Below are 21039 nucleotides of genomic sequence, written 5' to 3' on the forward strand. Positions count from 1 at the left end.
TGACATTTGACAAATTGGAGTTATTAGGGTAGATAATTTAATCTTATCAGCACTGCCAAGAGGAGTGAGCGTTCAAAAAGTAGACCCATCATTCCACACTCATTTAGGGAGTACAGGAGCTCGATTCACATACTGACAATGATATTGTGGCACTGCTTTATGTTCATGGTTTTCATCATTATTCATCACAACCACTCAAGTCTAAGCCGTTCTCTTGTAATACAGCGTATTAAAGCTGGTATAGACCTGTAGCTGACACATTCTCCTGTTTCAGCAGCTGCTGCCAGTGGTTGTCAGGGTTTTCCTTCAAACCCTAAATCATGCTTTGGGTGAAGAACACAAAAACAGAATCAAAAGGAGCAGGGTCATCTAGTGCTTTTGCCTCTGGTGCTGTGTTGTCTCAGAGTCTGCAGTATTAGATAACCCAGCAGCCCACAGTCTGGATAGCCTATAACTAAGTCTGAAGTCTAATTTCAAGTGCAGGATGGGGGTCATGAAAAGGGGGACCTGAGAATCAGGTTACCCTCTAGTCCAAAGTAGAAGAAAAGAAAAACATACTTCCATCATTTATGGGGCTACTCTCTCCAGCCTCCACTACCCCACAGCACACATGCTTGTACACCTCCACCTCTGCTTCCTGCTGTCTCGCCGTTTGCAATCTAGACTTGCGGTTGGAGGTATGGGAAAAGTGCAGATGCAGTCATGGTGTGTGATGAGGCCTGGGGTGGATTTGTTGGCTGCGACATACGTCATCCTTCAAGACCACCGTCTATTCACGTACGCTGTTCACACATGGTGCACACACGATGGCTGCTATTACACTAGAGTACAGACACCTTTTCACAAAACAGCCACAAAGTAACGTTGTCATTTAAAAGTGTCATGGACAGCTAGCTGGCTGGCTGGATGGAAACAGCACTCTGAAAACTGTGTGCACCCTGCTGTTTCATCTCTAGAACTTTATGTTCAGACTGGCTTCATATTGCCTGTGCCAAAATCAAACTTGGTGTCACACTGTTGGACATTACATGAAGAGTTTCCACTGTGCTCACAACAATCTGTGCTATATTTATTACATTGACTAATCATACAGGAGGGTCACTACTAAACGATGAGTAGTCAGTTTATTTACAGAGAACTTTAGCACAAACAATTTTGATCATTCTGCATTCAACATTGTCTTCAGGTCATTTGTCCTCTCTAATGATGAAATCATGGATTTAAATGACCCTTTGCACAGTTAATGTTTTGATGACATAAGCTACCATTTGTTTTCCATTTAAGCTGCTGCTAATTTTAATCATCTTGTGTGTGACAGTGTTCACATTGAAAGATCTTGGTGGATGATGTCATAGAGGGCAATTCTAACCTTGATTATATGAATAAATTATGCATGGAGTACTACCACCAGATTGTTATAAGAAAGTAATCATGTACCTTGTTAGTTGGGGAGGTCACCTACAAAGTATGCCTCAAAGCAAACTTATTCTAGGCATGTGATAGGGCTTCTGCTCTGAATAGATGTTGTCACCACATTTCTCTGGTGACTGATAACTGGTTTGGTTTAAGGGGAACTATAAATTAAGTTTCACTATTATAGTCAGCCCCCAGACCGCAAGGAACCTGGCTGTGACACTCAACAGACAACTCTCCCTTACCGTCAACATTGTTGCAACAACCCGCTCGTGTAGATACATCTCACTCAGTAGGTGGCAAAGGTTCTGGGCCAGGCTCTGGTCATCTCACACCTAGACTACTGCAACTCCCTCCTGTTCACTCACACTACTCCGCTCTTCCGCTCCCTTCACTGGTTACCAGAGGCTGTCCGTATTTGCACTTGCGTACCATGCTGCTTACAGATCAGGCCCAGTCTACATCCAGGAGATGGTTAAACCTTACACCCCAGCCTGTCCACTCCTCTCCGCTCTGCATTGGCCAATCGTTTTGCTGCTCCATCACTGAGAGACAGCTAGCCACAAAACAAAATCACGACTGTTTGCTGTCCTGGCTCCTAAATGGTGGAACAAGCTCCCCATTGACATCAGGACAGCACTAAGTCTTCACATCTTCCTCCACAGACTAAAGACACATCTCTTCTGACTACACCTTGGTTAAGAAGATGATGTCTAATAACATCGTCAACTCTGGTGTTTATATATATAATAGTTACACAAAAATACCTAGTAAGACATAGCTTAAGTTATTATGAGAAGTGTAAAAGAAATGTTGGTTCATTAGGAAAATTAGAATATGGCATGCCACCACAATCTATACAATATATATACATGTAATACAGTATTCTGTAACTGCAACTACAAATAAGTGTATTGAGTTTTGTGGCTCCACTGCACTTTGTATTGTATTTTATGGTGTGTTTACTGTGAAGTTATCTGGTCATTCATCCAGTCATTGTAATGCACAGGTTTCCTGGAAGGCTGGCATGTACAGTATGCCAGTACTTTGCCAGCAAATAAAACCCCATCCGGCTTTCCTTTAGAAGCCCTGAAGGAAACGATTGAGCCTTAACAACAAACTCATTAAAATGAACTGCTCATGTTAATTGTTGCGGTATGTGGGACTGAGCACTGTGTGCTTTATTTTGCAGCTGCTGAACGCCATCCAGCTGTTTGGTGCCAACCTGGATGACTATCTCCACTTGCTGCTGCCTCCCATTGTCAAGCTGTTTGATGCCCCTGATGTGCCCCCGCAGGCCCGCAAGTCAGTACTACACATGGCTGTGGCCCGTGTTCATGTAGCTGTAGTAGGATCTAGTAAATAGTTAAAATATATTTTCAATGAAATCTTTGGTGGATTTTATTGTTTGTTGTATTAGTGTATCTTCTAAACATAATTTAAGTTGTTATATAGTGGCACCACAAAACTGGGAAGAACTAGAATGGTACTCAGTAAAGTGCATACATCCACCCAACTGCCCCTTTAAATTCAATCAAGTTGCACCAGATTTCTCACACTCATAGATATCAGTTTCCTTAATATCACAGATTTTTTTTTATTGTCTGGGAAATTAGTAAAAATGTCAAAAACACCCCATCTTGCAATGATAAAGAACGTGATAAAATTCCCTTCAGAATTGAAATTGTTCCTTCTCTGTCCTTTTCCCATCCTGCCAATAACTTGCATTGAAATTTAGTAGTTTTTCTGCTGAAAAACTAACAAATGTACAAACAGACACAGGTGAAAACATAACCTCCTTGGTGGAGATACTGAAACTAGACCGTTCCTTTGACACTGAAAAGAAGAGCTGGGAAACACTAATATAATTGTTTACATCACAACATTTGTATGTGGGATTTCTATGATACAGAGGAATCTAGTTCACAGATAATGATCCTGCGGTGCAGCCTTGTCTCTCTTTGTCTCTGGATCTTTATAGTGTTTAAGCAAAGCTGGGCTATTTATCTGTTTTTCCTCTGTGTGGCTCAGGGTTGCCTTGGAGACGCTCGACCGGCTGACGGAGTCCCTGGACTTCACAGACTATGCTTCACGCATTATCCACCCAATTGTTAGGACACTTGACAGCACGCCTGAGCTCCGTTCTACCTCCATGGACACCTTGTCCTCGCTTGTGTTCCAGTTGGGCAAAAAGGTAACTGTAGCTGTCCTTTGGGCTCCCTTTAGATGTAGCTATTATTCAGTAAGCTACTTACAGCCTCCCTACTGCTGGCCCCAGTCTTTATTACTTCCTACCAGACTGCTGTCATTGGCCATTTGGTGGTGGGGGGTAGTGTTTATGAGTGTGGATGAGGTCACATTTACCCCTCCCCTCCCTGTGCCGTCCCCACCCTTATCCTTAAACCATCCTATCGTTTTCAGGTGTAACCTCAGGGCCACCAGCCTACATGTGTGCCATGTCTGGCAGAGAATGTACAGAGGAAGCTTTTGATCTGAGACGGATTGTGGTTAGATACAAGTGCAGTATAGCACGATACTAAGTTATTTGACTCAGGATGAGGGTAAAGAGGTATCGAGACTAAACCACAAAAAAAAAAATACATACACCCTTTTATTTACACTCCTTCCCTTCCCTCTTATTTTCAGTATCAGATCTTCATCCCCATGGTGAACAAAGTGATGCTGAAACACAGGATCAACCATCAGCGTTATGATATACTCATATGTCGCATTGTCAAGGTAAGTCACACTCAATATATCTAGTAACATAGAAACATCAGTTGATATTATGCACATTACTTCATGAGCTTTTGTTCTTGCCCAGTCTGGATCAAAACAGTATAATCCTACATATTACGTAGCAGTAAATTACATTATAATAAATAAACATTTTTCATGCACATTTCACCATGAGCCAGTCATGACTGCGTGCTGTTTATCAACAGCCCCCCCCCCCCCCCCCCCCCCCCCCCCCCCCCCCCCCCCCCAGGAAGGAAATGCACTTGTACATCCTCAAAACACGTTTGAGGCATGAATCAAACTGTGTGTGGGCTCTGTGTGTGTGTGGCCTGTGTTTGTGTGTGTTTGTTGCTATTATAGGGTTACACTCTGGCAGAGGAGGAAGAGGACCCTCTAATCTTCCACAATCGCCAGCTTCGTGGCAACCACGGCGATGCTTTGGTCAGCGGACCAGTGGAGGCGGGGCCTATGAAGAAGCTTCACGTCAGCACTACGGCACTTCAAAAGGTCGGAAGGGGAAAGATATATTCTTATTTCCACTGGCATACTGTTGTTGTTTACTCCACTTGTTATTGTGCACTCTAAACAGTCCTGTGTCCAAGCCCATAGTTTACTTGTAGTGATGACATACAGATCAACAAAATTCAAAAACTAGAACAAATGAACAGATGAATGCTGATTCATCCCTGCAGGGCCCACAGGGTCATGAATGGTTTGATTAGTATGTAAATGATGTGAATCATAGGTCTGTATGGCGCCCACAGTCACCAGATCTTGTTGATCAAGTTGAATGACTATGGGAGGCTCTTGCCACATTTCTCTCCACTACAATTATCAATCCTGCCTAATAGGCATCCTTTTGGAAGAACTGTTCCATTCTTATTTGATGACCTCCAGCAAAAGTTGAGTGTGCACCTCAGCCAGATCAACCCACACACGAAAGCTGGAGAAACTTTGCTGCTCCCACGTAGTTCCCATTGAATTCAGAAATCAATGATTTCTGTCTCTTTGTAGGCTTGGGGTGCGGCCAGGAAGGTGTCCAAAGACGACTGGCTCGAGTGGCTGAGACGCTTGAGTGTCGTGTTGCTCAAGGAGTCGTCCTCCCCAGCCCTGCGATCGTGCTGGTCACTGGCTCAAACCTATATTCCTCTCGCCAGGTACACCACCTCTGTCATGTCCTCCTCCCTGCAGGAGCTTTTTAGATAGCTTCACTTTTTTATTTTATGGGGTTAGGAAGCAATTTTATCCATTCACAATCAAAACAAAGTGTTTAGATCACAAAGTATTTTTAAACTTTCTTAAATCACTGTACACTGATCAGCCACAACATTAAAACTGGTCAGTTACGTGATTCAATTTTTATATTTTCAATTAATTTTTACATCTTCATGGTTTGAAGACGTAAAAAATATAATGGAGTACAGCATTCAAAGCTCTTGAGGGGTTGGAACGGCGACCATTGAAATATCAGCTGCTGTTGTTGAGCTGCTGCATGTGAAGCTACTCAGTTACCAGCAGTACAAGACTGATGTCATTAGCTACCAGTTTCCAGATGTGACTGTGTCTGTAAATGTGAAGCAGATTGTCACTAAAAAAATACAATAAATGCTCTGTGATCAAATCTAAAGTCCTGCTCCTGAAAAAAAGTGCAAATTGAATGTTGTATCACACTTTGTGCCTTTGTTTGAAATGATGTTTGTGTGGCCCTCAGGGACCTGTTCAACGCTGCCTTCCTTTCTTGTTGGTCTGAGCTGAGTGAGGACCAGCAGGATGAGCTCATCCGCAGCATCGAGTTAGCTCTCACCTCCCAGGACATCGCAGAGGTCACACAGACTCTGCTCAACCTGGCAGAGTTTATGGAGCACAGTGACAAGGTCAGCAGTACCACAGATTCACTGTGTTTAGACAGGGGGTTCATGCACATCCTGTTTTATTCAGCTGCTCTCAGGTCTACATCTCAAGTTATTGTTTTTAAATTCAGCTCTTTCTAAATTCTTTATGAAAGAGCTGACAAGTACGCCCACCCATCTTGAGTCCACAAGGGTTAGATGTTATACATAGAACGGATGACTCAACAATAATTTATCTGTTGTGGAGCTTTTTATACCAACTGCTCCAGCCCCTTTCATGAACATAAAGTGCATTTGACTTGCATGACGTTGCATGGACTACAAGATGTTGAAACACATTTGAAAATATGCCTCATTGCGTTTTCAGCAGGCAAAGCAGCAGCTTCCCTCATCTGTTTTTCCTAACCCAAGTTTTATCTTCCATTGCCATCATCTTAAGACTAAATTGTGCATGAGAGCATTCAATGATTGTTGAATTATATTTTGCATCTGCCAGCGAGTGAACCAGATGCAAATTGGAGTTCATGACTGCTAGTAACAGAACCTGCATTGTTGCTCTGTAAATGTATCAATGCAAGAACAAAACAAACCACCCAACCACCTCATTAGCCCTGATATTTGTGGAACCACCAAACTCTCAACACAGTCAGTATACCTGCCCTGTGGCATGGGCAACTTTGATGCTGGCAATTGAAATAGCACAGTAAAAATTATTGTTTGAATGGATGCCATGTTGTGAGTCAGAATTTTTCCCAAACTACAATTTAATATGTTGCTGAACAGATAATTAAAAGGAACAAGGATGAAGCAGATCAGAAAACACACTGGCTGTGATACAGAGAAAAATAGCAATGTAGAAGATAACACTTAAAACCACAGCAGTGCTTTGTTACACTGGTGTCGGGAGACAAATATAAGGCTACTGAGAATGCCTTTCTGTTTGTCTGCTGTCTGACCGCACATGTTGAGCTAATCAGTGACAGTACTGTGAGGTTTAGGGCAGACACTGTCATGCTTGGGTCAAGAGAATAATGGGTTTCAGCAGGGACCCCATGCTGCGAAGCTGAAGAAACACAGTGTCCTACTTTGAGCTAGTGGAAAGAAGAGCATTCAGTGTATTTCTGTTGGCATCAAACATATTAAACTACCTCCTTCCAGTCATTCACAGTAATTGCTTTATAGTGTTTGTTGAAAACTGTCAGTGACACATTTGCAGAATATTTTCTGTTGATGGCACAAACCAAACAAATTGCTGATAGAAAAACACTGGAGGTCCTAGACAACTGTTCTTTCAAGTTTAATTTTGAAGAAAAACTTTTTTTTTATACAGTTTGTTTCTTTTTCCAGGGCCCGCTGCCTCTCAGAGATGATAATGGTATTGTGCTGCTTGGTGAGAGGGCTGCCAAGTGTCGTGCCTATGCCAAGGCTCTGCATTACAAAGAGCTGGAGTTTCAGAAAGGTCCTTCTCCTCTCATCCTGGAGTCTCTTATCAGGTAGGAAGCAAAGTTTTTAAATGAAAAGCAAGCTTGTTAAAATTGGTAACAGTCGGACCAGGTCTTTCTTCTTCACAGACTTTGACTGAAAATGACAAATAAGAAGTGACTGTACTTAATGGTCTGCAAAGCTGATTGTTTGGTTGTGTAAAGTCTCCTTTGGTCTATATCAATAATAACAAATAATCTCTTGCAAGCTTTGACATCACAACATAATTCAGTATCAAATGGCAAATAACTGCTCATGTCTGCTGATGTAAATTTCATCCTCCTCATAAAACCAGGTCTGACAGGTTCCTCTGATTAACAGTTTTTGCATTAGAGGTCATTGCATAAGACAAATACGAAACTATCCTCTCAGAGGCGTTTATAAATCCAATAAATACACAACGATTATTATACATTATATCCTCTTGTCCCATAACCCTTTGATATGTTCTGTCATTTTTTCCATCCCCTTTTTCTCATCCCCTTTCTTTTCTGTGTTTTTGGCATGGTAAAGAGAAATCTGTTTTCCAGGCATCTAATTGGACGCTTGCCTCCTTTTCATCTGTGAGTGTCTGGACTTGTGTTTCTCAGGGGCCTGTTTTCAATTTCTCAGGAGCCTTGATGATGATGAATGATGGGAGCCGGCACTCTGGTGTTTTCAATATCCCCATCTGGTTCTCACCTCTCCAGGATTTCCCATAAAAAGATCTAGAGGCTGGTGTGCAAAAAAAACCCTACGTAACCTAGCTATACTGAGTCGTGGCGGTATTAGAAAAAAAAATGGCTTCTTATCCGATGCATTTTTTGATAACCAGGAGGCATCATCAATGTTATTTCAGTACCAGATGAGTCATGGTTTATTAGTGATGAGACAATCTTCTGATTCATCTGATTCAATCTCCCTATTCAAATAAGGGTTATGAATTATTTACCTTTTTAACAATACAGCATGGGGGAAAGTTGAATTGTACACTTGAGCCTATGTATATCATTACACATTTTCCTAAAAACAACGCACATCATATATAGGTCAGTCTTTCTTTGAGTTTTTAGCTGCTATAAACCCTTAGGCTTTTATTCTGAAGCACCCAGCCTGGGCACGAAGTGTTATATATGAACTTCAAGTTTCGGACAAATCTAAGTGACATTTAGCTGTTGGCAAAAAGTTCAACCACTATTTTTTGAAGTTGCTGTTCAAAATGAAGTGATTTTTAGGTGAATCTTTTTTAATAACTTTATAAGTGCAGTTATTTCAGCAACTGTCCCCAGGTACCCTCTCATGGGTGTTCAGTTAACATTCAGGGTATTAAATCTTAATCTGTATATACATCATCATCATAGTTTACATTTATTTTATGAGCTGTAACTGGTATTAATAATGTGCAAGGGATTTTAAGAAAACCAAAAGATTTTTATTTTCAGACCCTGTGGCTTTGGGTTGACGTGACGTATACCCTCATCATGTTTTCCACATTATTCCCACAACAGAGGAACACTATTAATGGAACATTTGGCAGGAGGCGTTATTGTTACATTGTGCAGTGTCTTTAAATTGACTTTTTCTCTTGGAAATTTTGTTGAATTTGACAATATGTTGTAGAATGTAATGATGAGGGTGAAGGTTATGTTATAGGCATTACAAGATCTGTAAAAGGAAAGCGCTTGATAATTTCCAGACTAACTGGATTTGGTGGTTCAATTACCAGTGTAGTGATTAGGGCTGATTATTGTTGTATCTGGTCCATGTGTTAGCTATAACTTTAGCCATCTTTCTGCCATGAGCTATGGCAATGCTTGAAGGGGAATTGTAAATTAGTATGTTAAGTTCTGTAAACTGGTTAGCGAAGTCTCATTTTGTGATGGCCATCCAGTGTGACTTATGTGCATAATTTAAATTCATGTCTCAGCTCCTTAAATGCGATCGATGTATGAATAGATTGTGTTGGATGCACAGGCAAGAAAGCCAGTACAATGTAATGCAACCCAGTAGCGGTGCTATATATAACCTTTGTGGTTAGGATGTTCTACTTTTGTTATGACTGCAATGTGGATTTCCTCTTTCTGAGGAAATAACAAATGGAACCATAGGCTGTATATAAAGATGGATGTCATAACAGGTATCCATGAGTGAACCCAAAGCGTCTCCATCACAACCTGGTGGCTGGCTGCAGTATAGCTCGTAAACCCTGCATCCTCCACGTTGACAGATTAGACATAGAGCAAACTAAAAAGTCAAGTACATGTGAAAAAAGTTTTTCTCAAACATGGTTTCTGTCATTTTAGGTAGTTCTTATCACACTGGTGTATGTTCAAGTTTAACTCTGGTGCAGACTCTGGCTCATTAACATGACAGCATTCGAATCTTGGATAGTTTAGCTTCATCTCTCGTTCTATATATAAAGTCTATGGGTGGAACAGGTGGAATGAAATCATTAAAATAATTTATATGAGGTCCTAATCCACAGCCAGTTCAACCTAAATCCACAATTAAAAGCTAGCTGTACATTTAGGTTGACATGCTCACAGTTTGAAGAAGCAGTAGAAGTAAAGCTGTGCCGTGTACTGTGGATCAACAGCAAAACTATTTATAACTACTTTAAAAGGTCCAAATAAAATAAACTTCAGTAAGCTACACTCAGACAGACCTCTTCTTCAGTGCTTCATAATTCTACACTTAAACTCACAAACTATAATCTGAACCATCCCTTTACTTATATACCCTTTTATATTTCCACAGCATAGTTTCAATGATTTCCACTTGCAGATGCTGGGCTTCCTGAGTGAGGCATTCAACCCATTAGGACCACCTCTATGTAGACGTAGAAGGATATACGTCACTAGTAAAATACCTTCATAGTGGCATTTACACCCTACACAACCCTTCAAGGTCTTTTTTTGTTGTTGGGGACAGAAGTTTAAATAGTTTGAGCTTCTACTACCTAGAAATAGAAAGCCCTGGTCATTTGTCACTGTCCACATGGCTTTTTTTGGGTGCTCTTTATTTCACGTGTTCTGCTTTTATTAGATGTTTACCCTGACTGACTTGTCACCTTGTAAAAGGAAAAGAATCTGACTAAGACTACTACTGAGCCTGCATAGTGCTCCCTGTCTGTCGGTATTTGAATGCTCTTAGGAATTCTGTTTGTTTAAAGCAAAATGGTGTTATTGTTTTTAAAGTAGTAAACCAGGAGGCTTTTAACACGGTGGCAGAATAGTCTTTGTGTGTGTGGTCTTCATTCCTGTGTTTGGCAAAATTACGTCTCAGGGACCTTTGACCAGGATGTCAGGAGATGACCTGAGAACCAGAGGTCATTGGCCCAAGGCAAATATGTCGCTATTATTGGACGTGAATGGACATAAGGCCATGATTTGCTTTTAGATTCTCACTCCGTTTGTCACAACTATACTATAGTTAATGATTAGAAGGAAAACACTGTGTTTCTTTTAAAAAATATGTTTATTTTCTGTCACATAAAACAACATAATTACATAGCTGTACACATTTTACAAACTAAACATTTCCATCATCAATAGTTAGGGGTTTACTATAAAATGCAGTGTAATTAAAAGGAAATACCTTTGGTTTTTGGTCCCATTCCAGCCATTCCTTTAGTTTAGTTTACTTAATTCCTACAAGTTCTTAAACCTGAACCTAGTGCTACCCATAAACAGCTTGTGTTAACTAGAAAAAAAATACATCTTAGTGCTTTCAAGACAAATGAGAGATTGAATCAAAACCTAGTTACCCATATGGGACAGTGGTAAAGAGCATCTATCAAAGCTTTTAAAAAATAAAATATTTTACTGATAAATACACAAAACGAAGTACAATTTACAATCAAAGACGGCAGAAACATTACACATTCATCTGACTGAGACTTATTTTGACCATCGCAAACAACATTTTCATTCCTTTCGCAGTCAATGGAAGGCTACAATTTCATTGGACAGGTATTAGTGAAATCTCTCAGCATTTATGCTATTGATCACGATCCAGGAAATGCAATCGAAGGACCTATGGTTGAAAACCGACGGGCCGGACCTTCATCTCCACTCTCTTGAGGGAGTAGTTGGGCCCGTGCCAGCCGTACCAAGTGATCCCATCTGTGTTCCTTGTGTGCTGGCCGTAGCGGTAAAAAATGCCGTTCAAGTTTGAGTCGGTGCAGCAGTTGTACCAGTAACCACCTGGAAGAAGGTGAGGGAGAAGAATTAGATCGTTTACCGAAAGGAAATTGCTGCTTCATGTTTTAATTGTATATAAATTACTACATGCAATGTTTTAGTTTGCTTGCTGTAATTATTTACCTTTGCGCAGGGAAGCACAGTCGTCCACACATTTGTCGTTGTCTTTGTTGATGGTGCTGAAGTTGGTGTTGTTGTGGTAGCGCAGGGAGTCTCCAGCGTTCCCACTGTAGTTGGCGAGGAAGAGCTTGTAGCTGTTGAGCTCATTACTCACTGCGAAAAAACCATACTCAGCGTAGCGTGTCTTTCCTTCCCAGTCCTGCATCGGAAAGCACATAGAAAGTAATGGGACAGTTATAGAATCTGAGCATATTAGCTTCCATCATTTGCCCAACATCTCTAAAAGTTGATTTATTATTCATTTTCTTATGCTCAGTAGCAGTTTGAGCAAACTGACTCTTTGTTTTTGGCGATGAAACAGGTTATGGGTTCTCCTTTATTTTTGGTTAGTTTATTCTTGCCCTTTAGAGGCTTAGTCTAAGCCTACATTAGTGCCATGGTTTCAAATACGTACCTCCATCTCAATCCTGAGCACACTGGGCTGCCTTGTTATACGGAAGATGTGGTCATTGCCGAGCCAGAAGTCTCCACGGATGGATCCAAATCCACTTTTGTACTGTTTCCAGTCACGGTTGAATGATGTCAGGCCGACTTTTCGCCTTTGGATCAGAGTCCAGCCGCCTCCATTTGTCTCCATATCACAGAAGACCTGAAAGGATTTACCAACATTTAATCGAGTGCAGAGAGAAAAGGGAGAGCCTGTCATGCTGTACCAAAAACCACACAAGGAGAACACGCGATACACACGCAACTCAAGTATAACTTACGCTCAGCTCAGGTGTCCCCAGAAAGTCATCTTTAGGCAGTTTGTACTCGCCAGAGATCTTGTAGTTCTTGCTGTAGAGTGATGCACAATCATATATGGCATCTAAAAAAACAAAGAAAATTTGAAGTCATCCAAAAACCATTTGCAGTTTCATGTACACTTTTAAAAAAATGAATGTGACAGATTCGACAGTGGGAAGTTACAGGGTGGTTGAGCCATTAATAGAACTATGAGATCATTATGGAGTAATGAGCCCAAAACTTTAAGAAGTCTTTGTGAAAGAAATAGAGATGGAAACCTTCCAATTCTTCTAATCTTCATATCCCTTCCTGTTCTGCTCTCCTGTCTCTAATTTACTTGAGTTCTAAAAAGGGCCCTGTGTTCGCTTTACCAGTGACATAAATGTGGCCCTGTTAGACCACAGAGTCGAGCGATTGAAATAATAAACTACGTCATGCCTACTTAACCTCTCTGCGCCAGCCTGTGCTGATTAGTGGTGTATTAAAGTTGACTTGAATGGTGGCGAGGACTTGATGGAGCTCTTTATTGACAGTCCTGCTCATGGGCCTCCACAGCTCCAAACTAATGCTGTCGGGCAGCTCAAATAAATGTGCACTGCAATCTACCTCACCAACAATTAACAACAGTTGTCTGGGACACACAAAGCGATAGACAAGGCTGATTATAGCTTTTACTGTGCAAATAAATATAGTGTCGCGTGCTGAAAATATTTGACATATTTGGGAAATGTTTTGTAGGATTTAGCCACATACATTCCTGTGTATAGAGGCCTCTTTCTGCTTGTTGTGTGCTAGAGTTTATCTTATCGGTTCAAAAATGAACACTCAATAAAAAAAGTAAAGGTTGCTAAACAAAAGGTACATTTAAAGTTTAGTCAAATCTAAAAACTTCATGTGTGGGTGAATTGAACAGCAGCTGCTCAGCAGGCCAGAGAAAGAAACAGGCAAGTCAAATATGCACTAGAGTCACTGGTGAATGAGTTTTACCACATGTGAACACTCAACAACCTCTCTCCAGGACTATTTTGTTAGTGTGCAATGCTTTCTTGTGAATTCAGTTAAGCAAAAATATTATTTTAAACCTTATTCCTGCATCTTTGACATGTATCTTATAACATCAACCAGCTGCACACACATTTTTACAGTTTGTCATTAGGTTTCTGATCCATTTAAAGTGTTACTGCTCACCTGATGAGGTCTGGGTTGCAGACTGTAGGGTTTGTAGCTGCATGATCTCCACACGGTTGTTGATCTCTGAGTACTTGCTCTCTGCCTCTGTAACCCGTGCCTCTTGCTGCCTGTTCTGCTTGTCCAGCTCCATTATTTGCCTCACCACGCTCATCAAGTCTGTCTCCTGCTTGCGACTCATCTCCTCGAGGAGACTGGTCAGATTGGCCACCTGAACCTTGAGAGAGCGCACCTCATCGCAGCATTGAGCCTTGGCTGGCTTCGAAGGTGCCAGTCTCTTCCTGGGACTCTGCGCCCATGTCTCTGCTAATAGGAGCAGCGTGACCCCTAGAGCCACCATGCTCAATTTGACTTTTACCATTTTGTACACAAATTCTCTAGATTTTCACACAATCTATGGTGTGTCTGATTGCCCTTGGTGTTCAGAAGTAGTCGGTCCCTGCTGAAGGTCTTGACGGGAGATATTAACTGGACACAAGCTTTGGCGGATCAGTTGAGTCTGAGCTTTCGGTTGACCAAAGGCTCACCCAAGCTCTGCCTTATGTCCTCAGTGAAGCCCTTCCTCTGCCTGAGCATCTTAAATATTTTGCATTTGGGTCCTCCCCCTCTCTCCTGGTGCACACCAGTCCCCGTGCTGACACTCTCCAACCTTATGGGTGGAGGACCTTTCCCAACCCTCCTCCCCTGGCCCACCTCCGCCTCTCCCCTCATTTTACTTTCACTCATTCCACAGACATTTTACCGACATTGCTCCTTTCTCTGTTGTGTGTTCAAGGTTTCTAGGCATTAATGTTGTTTTGCATCTGCCTGGAAGCAAGAAACAAAACAGTGGCTACTTTCTGAACTTGTTGCACCTCCAGTTAGTGTGAAAATACAAACTCTGAAATGCTTGAACTGTATTCAACTTAACTTAAAGTTGTTAGATTCTTAAAATGTTTGTATACTTGTTTCAGGCAGTAATTTTCTTCTCAGTTAACACTTTAATTATGAGTTAATAACAGATTTTACTAGATCCTCGGGGCTGACCACTTTTTCTCTAAATTTGGTCTTTACATGCCAAGAGATGTGTGAAGTCACTAAGTACTCTTAATTGTAGGTTAAGTGTTCTATTGATGCTTCCCTTCTTGGCAGATGTCAAAGCAGGCACGTTTCCCCCTGAGCGTTTCAGCATCAGATTTCAGAGGGGGCGTTGAAACTAGAAGAAAGCTTAGTTAAAAACTTCAGGATAGAATTTGTCTAAAAAATTGCATTTACCGGAAAGAATTTGTTCAGGAGAAGGTCTGACACATGCTCAAGTGGTTTACTGTTACTTAACAGAAAAAAACAATGAGCATTTAAATTAAGTAATATTTTATGAATAGCAGATGGAATTGGCAATTGTTATTGCGCAGACGTTTTCCTGCTGGGTAACCACTGCAAAAAATCTGATTAAGAAAATTAATAAACACCAGGAACCAGATAGAGTACCTTCTCTTTCTCCATACATCCCTTAAGAACTTGTCAATGTTCCTGCTCTCAACATAGTATAGTAGCCTATGGACACAACCCAATTGTGCAACATGTGAAAGTCCTAATTTGCCACTTTGCCATCTTAAGGAGAAAGCAACATTGGCTGCAGTTTGTTTTTAAATGTAAGTATTTCAGTTGCACTCACTATTCATTGTTGATTCTAACTTAGTCCTCTAGTTATCAATTGAGATATTTAATGGATGGATATTTATTTTTTCTCTAAAAAGATCATGGAGAAAGTGAAGCTCCCCTGATTGTCCTAAATAATAAATAAATAGAAATTCAGTCCATGTCATCTTTAAAATTCCTGTCTTTCAATTGTAAGAGCAGTTTTTAACATGTCTATCATAATGTCACCTCTTTAGTCATGCTTCATGATTTTGATGCAATCACTGACATTACTTAGTTATAATTTTCACGTATTATTTTTGGGGGTAAAGTCATCAGTAAGTCTGTCAGTCTGTCTCTCTGTAATAATTTTTTTCTCGAGCAGAACTTGACAATCATTTGGATTTGTTTTTCATTTATCTTCATCATTATTTTAAACGTGCAGTGACATGATGATGATGATTGTGTTTATATTGTATTATAGTATCATGGTAATTTACAGGGGTTACTAAATACAAATTACGATCCTCTTCCCTTTTGAAAAAGAGGTTGGTTATTCTCGGAAGGTGAAAATAATATTTGTGCAATATCAGAGGGGTTTTCTTGAATCCCCAGTCTGTGGAATTTTTATTTTGTCCCTGAGGAGCTGCCAGCCCAAAAGAAATGCCTTTAGAGAATTGGCCAAAGGGTTGGTTGTGGGTTTTTTGTGGTTATCAGAGTATGCCATGGGCATTTAAACAACAGATGATGCATGACCTCTGTGGTACTCAGCTTTGTGCCCCCATTTCCGAACAGAAGTGGTAAAGTGCCCTGACGAAGTGCCAGGGTATGCTGTAAATGCAAGGAATTGTGCTTAACAGCACTAACCGAGACATGGCCTGACCAGGACATTCCTGTCAATTTTTACTTGAACTTTATGGCTTTTCCCTTCTCCACATGGATGGAATGAACTGTCTGAAAAAGAGGGGGTAAGTCAGTCAGTCTGTAAAAATGCTGACAATACACAGCAAACTACTTTATTTAACCACTGAAACACTGAATTAGTGAATTCTGTTCTCAAATCTCTCAAGATCTATACTGTATTTGGCCATTTTTATTGTTGTATGGAAATAGAAATGTATGTACACTTCTGAAAGTAGAAAGCCATAAAAATACCCTCATCTACCATCGTATTACATAATCCTGCATCACCAGCGATGCTTTGTTTTTCTTAAAACCTCAGTGTTTTTGCGTCCCTCATGTTAAATGTTTAGCAAGAGCCCTCACTTTTCCTCACGTGGTCGGGCAAAGAAATAAGGAAACGTTCTGCTAAGCATCACCCTTGTGAGAGCTGCGGTTCAGAGCACAGATAAAAAACTATGACTTTCCTATATTTCCAAAATATTACTCAATAATGAAATGATCTGTTATGGCTTTGATGTGTCACAGTGTTAAAGCTAAATATTTTGGATGTGAGTAGCTCGTCCTTTCATTTTGCTTCCTGAGTGTTTCTGGACAGTTTTTTCTACTGGTCACTGCTTTGTAATTTCCCCTCTACTCATTGCATGTTTTTTTTAATGTTGTTGAATCTTCACATGTGCTTTTCATTTGGTGTGGGGTTTGACTTGTAAGGCATGTGGCAGTCATGAGCCATTTTGTCCTCTATAAAAAAATAATTTAAATGTATGAGGCTACCTCATGTTCGATCAGCTGCAAAGTTGTAATTGCCTGACAAATTCTTAGGTCTGATTCGACCTGAAACATCTTTTCTTTCAGTTTCCCCCATTTGTCAAAACGAAAAAAACAAAACAACACCAGCAGCTTCCAATAATGTTATGGTCAGTCCCAAGATTTAAGTGTCTTAGTTACATGTTTGTACTGATGCTTTTACCATCAAAAAGCAAGCTTATGTGATGATTGTAACATTCAAGGTATGTTCAGTGAATTCAAAATGTTTTCATTATAACTTAAAGTCTTCAGATACTATCTGAAGAGTATTTAAAGGGATTGGTTAGCATAATCTTTACTATGATATGTTAAATATAATGTAGCTATATTAGAAAGTAATTCAGATTTTAAACTCTGTTTCCAATGTGGAGACAGCAGAAGGTTTACTGGTCTTGTACTTAAAAGAAGTTAAGTGTTTGTATTGTTATCTGTTCCATCTTAGCTCCTGTAAAAATAACATTTGTCCAGTTGTGAGATGTTTCTAACTCTTCAATAATGCGATGTTTTATGGTGCGTAGTACTTCCTGTAAATCTTAACCTGAAGTCATTGATGTACGTCAGTCTCTTTTGGAAAAATCGGGATAATTTGCCTTCCTGGATTCTCTCATTGCCCTAACTGCTCTCTGAGTCACATCTCACTCTGCAGCAATGGATCCCAGCGGCATCACTTTCCTTTGGCCCTGGACTCTGTCATTCATTGCTAGTACAGGAAAGTCCAGCTGGATGCTGTTTTATACGTTTAGCAGCATGCTGTTTTTCCCCTTCAAAACAGCTTCTTTAAACACCCACCCCCTTTAACCGTGTCTAACCAGGCTCTGTGTGAAGAATGCAAGGCTCCTTTTAAATTTAGAGGTATTCACTAAACTTTAACCAAAGCTGCTTCTTTATATGACTTCCTCGGTAAGCACACACATTTTATTGGACTGATCTTTTTTCCTTTGCCCTTAAAGACAACTTGGACACCATGCTGTGCTAATTGCAGGAGTCTACTTATCTCCGATAAGTGCGAGCTGACTAAACAAAGTGTTTTCAGTCAAAATATGCTCTCTGATGGATATTATGTCCCTAAATATGCTGGAAAAACGTTTGGTAATCAGAAGGTAACCGTGGGGGCCAAGCTGTCAGACAAGTACTCATGGGTTCAGTTACAGGAAAAGCAGGAGGTGAAAGCAAGAGCCAGTGGATTCCAGAGCTTCTATCTGAAAACTTTGCAATTACATAATCTTTATTGACAGTAACCTCTTCCACCTGTCTGCTCTGTCCGTACAATTCTCCACTTTGAATTTGAAAGATTTTCGAACCAGTTTGTCTTATTTGAAGGTTTTATACTTTTATATAGTTATTAACTTATCCTTCTTTAAGATTAACAATACAATTCAAAGCTAAAGATAAACATTTCCCTTTCTATATCATAGGTTAGGGCATCATAGTATCAATTGCTTTTTAGTCTGACATTATAAGGCTAATGATTGGTTTTCTTAATATGGCAAAAGATATATGACAAATAGTGAGAATTAATTGTAGTACAGTGATTTTTAAGGTACAGGTAGGGTCCTTCATTACTACAGCTCCTTTATCATATCAATTAAGTTATTAAGAGATACTATTGCAAAGCCCTCACAGTAGCAGTGGAACCATTTGTGATTAATTTATTTATTCACAGGTATTTATTTTACTACATTTATTTTACATCCTAAGAAAGATACTTTTGCGGCTCTACGGTCTGATGTTATTTTCTTATAGACTGACTTAATCATCATTACTGCTTCAAAAATAGATAGGGATTAGAAACGACATGCCTGACGATGCCTCCAAGCTTTTATCAAGTCACCATAAGATAAATATGACCTACATTTTCGACACCTAAGGCAAGCAGCTGGGCTTACAGTGGTTTTAAATTTGAAAGGACAATGATCCTCAGCTCAGTTAAACCTGGTCACGTATGGGGCAAAATAGACAGTATGCACCAGGTCATCCTATTGCTCTGAAAGGGGCAGACCTCATGCCCTGGCAGACCATCAAGCGGTCTCATGGCTTAAGCTGGTGATGGCTACCAGGTGGAGTCTGGATATGAGCCATGCTTCGGCTGTCTATTCTCCCCACCCCACAAACCAGTAGCTGGGACAAACGATACTGGAGAGGAAGAGAGTGGATTAGCCACTATCCCTTCAGAATACGTCCCTGTGCTTTGTGTAAGCAGATTTCACCATGTGGCTCTGCTTCAGAGAAACATTTCGTGACACTGGGATAAAAAAGAAAACAGGACACAAAGCAAAAACACTTGTGCCAACATTCAGCGATTCCATTGTGTTTCTTGCCTAACCATTAGGCCCTTTTAACTTTGTGATCTTAGTCATTTAAGCATGTCTTACCATTTATTTGAATCAGGGGAAAACTATTATTTTGTCTTTATTACAAAGCTGTATACATTTTCACTGATTACATATCTTTCTCCATGCATTTAGAATGGTTTACTGTATTTTTTCCGAACAAATAAATGCTATTCTTTACTCTTTGATCAGTAATGAAGCTAGTGTTGTGCTGCATACTTATTCTGCTTTAATCCTTTTGTTTAAACAAGCCATGTGTACTCCACTGCTTGTTTCATTGTTTTAGGGGAAAAAACAGCTATAGTCTGAGCCGACATAATCTGAATAGAGGGAAATAAATGTATCAAATATCATTGGAAATATTTATTGGATATTTTCACTGAAGATGTCATTTCAATATGTTGTCTGCAGAAACTCAGATCCCTCCAAAAACATTGTATAAGGATCTCTTTGTCCGCTTAGCAACAGCAGCATTCCAATGAGGTGACTCTCAGGCTTTTTCTTTTGGGGGGTGGCCACTGGAGACGCTTTGTTCTGTTGGCCTCTTGACCTGAAGGTGAGGAACCCAGGAGACACATTCTGCACTGGTGTCCCAATATGGTGATAGTGTGGTGTAAACAAGGGTGGAATGGTTTCTCCGGCTGATGTCTCAATGGCCCCCTAACATGCCCAACTTACTTGAGGAAAAAGTTCAATATAAATAGTCTGTTCTCTCTACGTATATTAATAAAATGGACATTTTGTTTGTAGTTTATTTCCGCATTCCAATACCTCATTCCAAAGCACAAGGTTCTTTATAAGTTTTACTCCTGTTCAATGATTTTAAAGGAATATTTTTGCAGTTAGTGGATACTGACTAAGTGTTTCCTTATGCTCAGAGACAGTGGGTTAGTCAGATGGTTTCCAATAAGTCAAACTTCTCTTTAACTACACTCATCCCAGGAGAATCTGGAAGGAAGCGGACGACTGAAGTAACCACTTCCGATGCCTCCCTGCTTATCTCATGCAGTGATGTACTACTCTCTTAAGATGCACAGAGACAAGATCTGTATTTGATAATGAAAAACCTGTTGCTTATTATTTCCATATGCTTATGCCAGAGTAAAAGATGTTTTGTTCATGTATTACAATTTAGGATTTGGGTCCTCATTTTAGACAGTGTTGACTGACACTGTTCTGATATGGCTTTTTTTAACAATAATATTTCAATGTCACATTTTTCAAAGGATTCAATCCAGGATGTCCTAGTAAAATCCAACTTAACAATTTAAAGGTCTTTTTTAGGAACATGACCATCAAATGTCAACCTGATAATTCTGTATTCTGCCAGCCTGAAGTGAGTGAGTATTTTTAAACTCTGGGCAGTCGTGGAGTCTATATCAGACTTAAAAGTGTTTACTTGGAACTAGTATATTATCCTTGTTGTTTCCATCGCAAGTTTGTGCCAAATGTCCTGTCATGTGGAAATTAAAAGGTCTTACAAAGTCCTAAATTTAACTTGCTTATAGCAATAGACACCCCAGGTATATTTGGGTTAAAAATGAGATTATTCTGTTGTTTTTAAAGTCAGGGCTATTCTCTTTCAGACTTTAGGTAATATATAAACTGACAGTATCAAACAGCAAT

At 40.1% G+C, this 21039-nt stretch overlaps 2 protein-coding genes across 3 annotated transcripts in view; one reads left to right on the forward strand and one right to left on the reverse strand.

The window, feature by feature from the left end:
• Window positions 1-21039, forward strand: part of mtor (mechanistic target of rapamycin kinase) — an 86441-nt gene that overhangs the window by 21067 nt on the left and 44335 nt on the right. For both annotated transcript variants that reach the window (XM_069526774.1, XM_069526773.1), the window contains exons 22-28: window positions 2606-2718; window positions 3445-3607; window positions 4060-4152; window positions 4513-4659; window positions 5167-5309; window positions 5864-6026; window positions 7350-7495. In XM_069526774.1, the coding sequence (XP_069382875.1) occupies window positions 2606-2718; window positions 3445-3607; window positions 4060-4152; window positions 4513-4659; window positions 5167-5309; window positions 5864-6026; window positions 7350-7495 (968 nt within the window). The remainder of the gene's footprint in view (window positions 1-2605; window positions 2719-3444; window positions 3608-4059; window positions 4153-4512; window positions 4660-5166; window positions 5310-5863; window positions 6027-7349; window positions 7496-21039) is intronic.
• angptl7 (angiopoietin-like 7) lies at window positions 10922-14316 on the reverse strand. The gene is made up of 5 exons (XM_020089103.2): window positions 13760-14316; window positions 12553-12653; window positions 12240-12434; window positions 11789-11984; window positions 10922-11668 (listed from the first exon to the last, which is right to left on the reverse strand). The coding sequence occupies exons 1-5, from the start codon at window positions 14118-14120 to the stop codon at window positions 11499-11501; spliced, it is 1023 nt and encodes a 340-aa protein (XP_019944662.2). The 5' UTR covers window positions 14121-14316; the 3' UTR covers window positions 10922-11498.

The sequence above is a fragment of the Paralichthys olivaceus genome, chromosome 6, assembly GCF_024713975.1.
Source record: "Paralichthys olivaceus isolate ysfri-2021 chromosome 6, ASM2471397v2, whole genome shotgun sequence".
NCBI lineage: Eukaryota > Metazoa > Chordata > Actinopteri > Pleuronectiformes > Paralichthyidae > Paralichthys > Paralichthys olivaceus.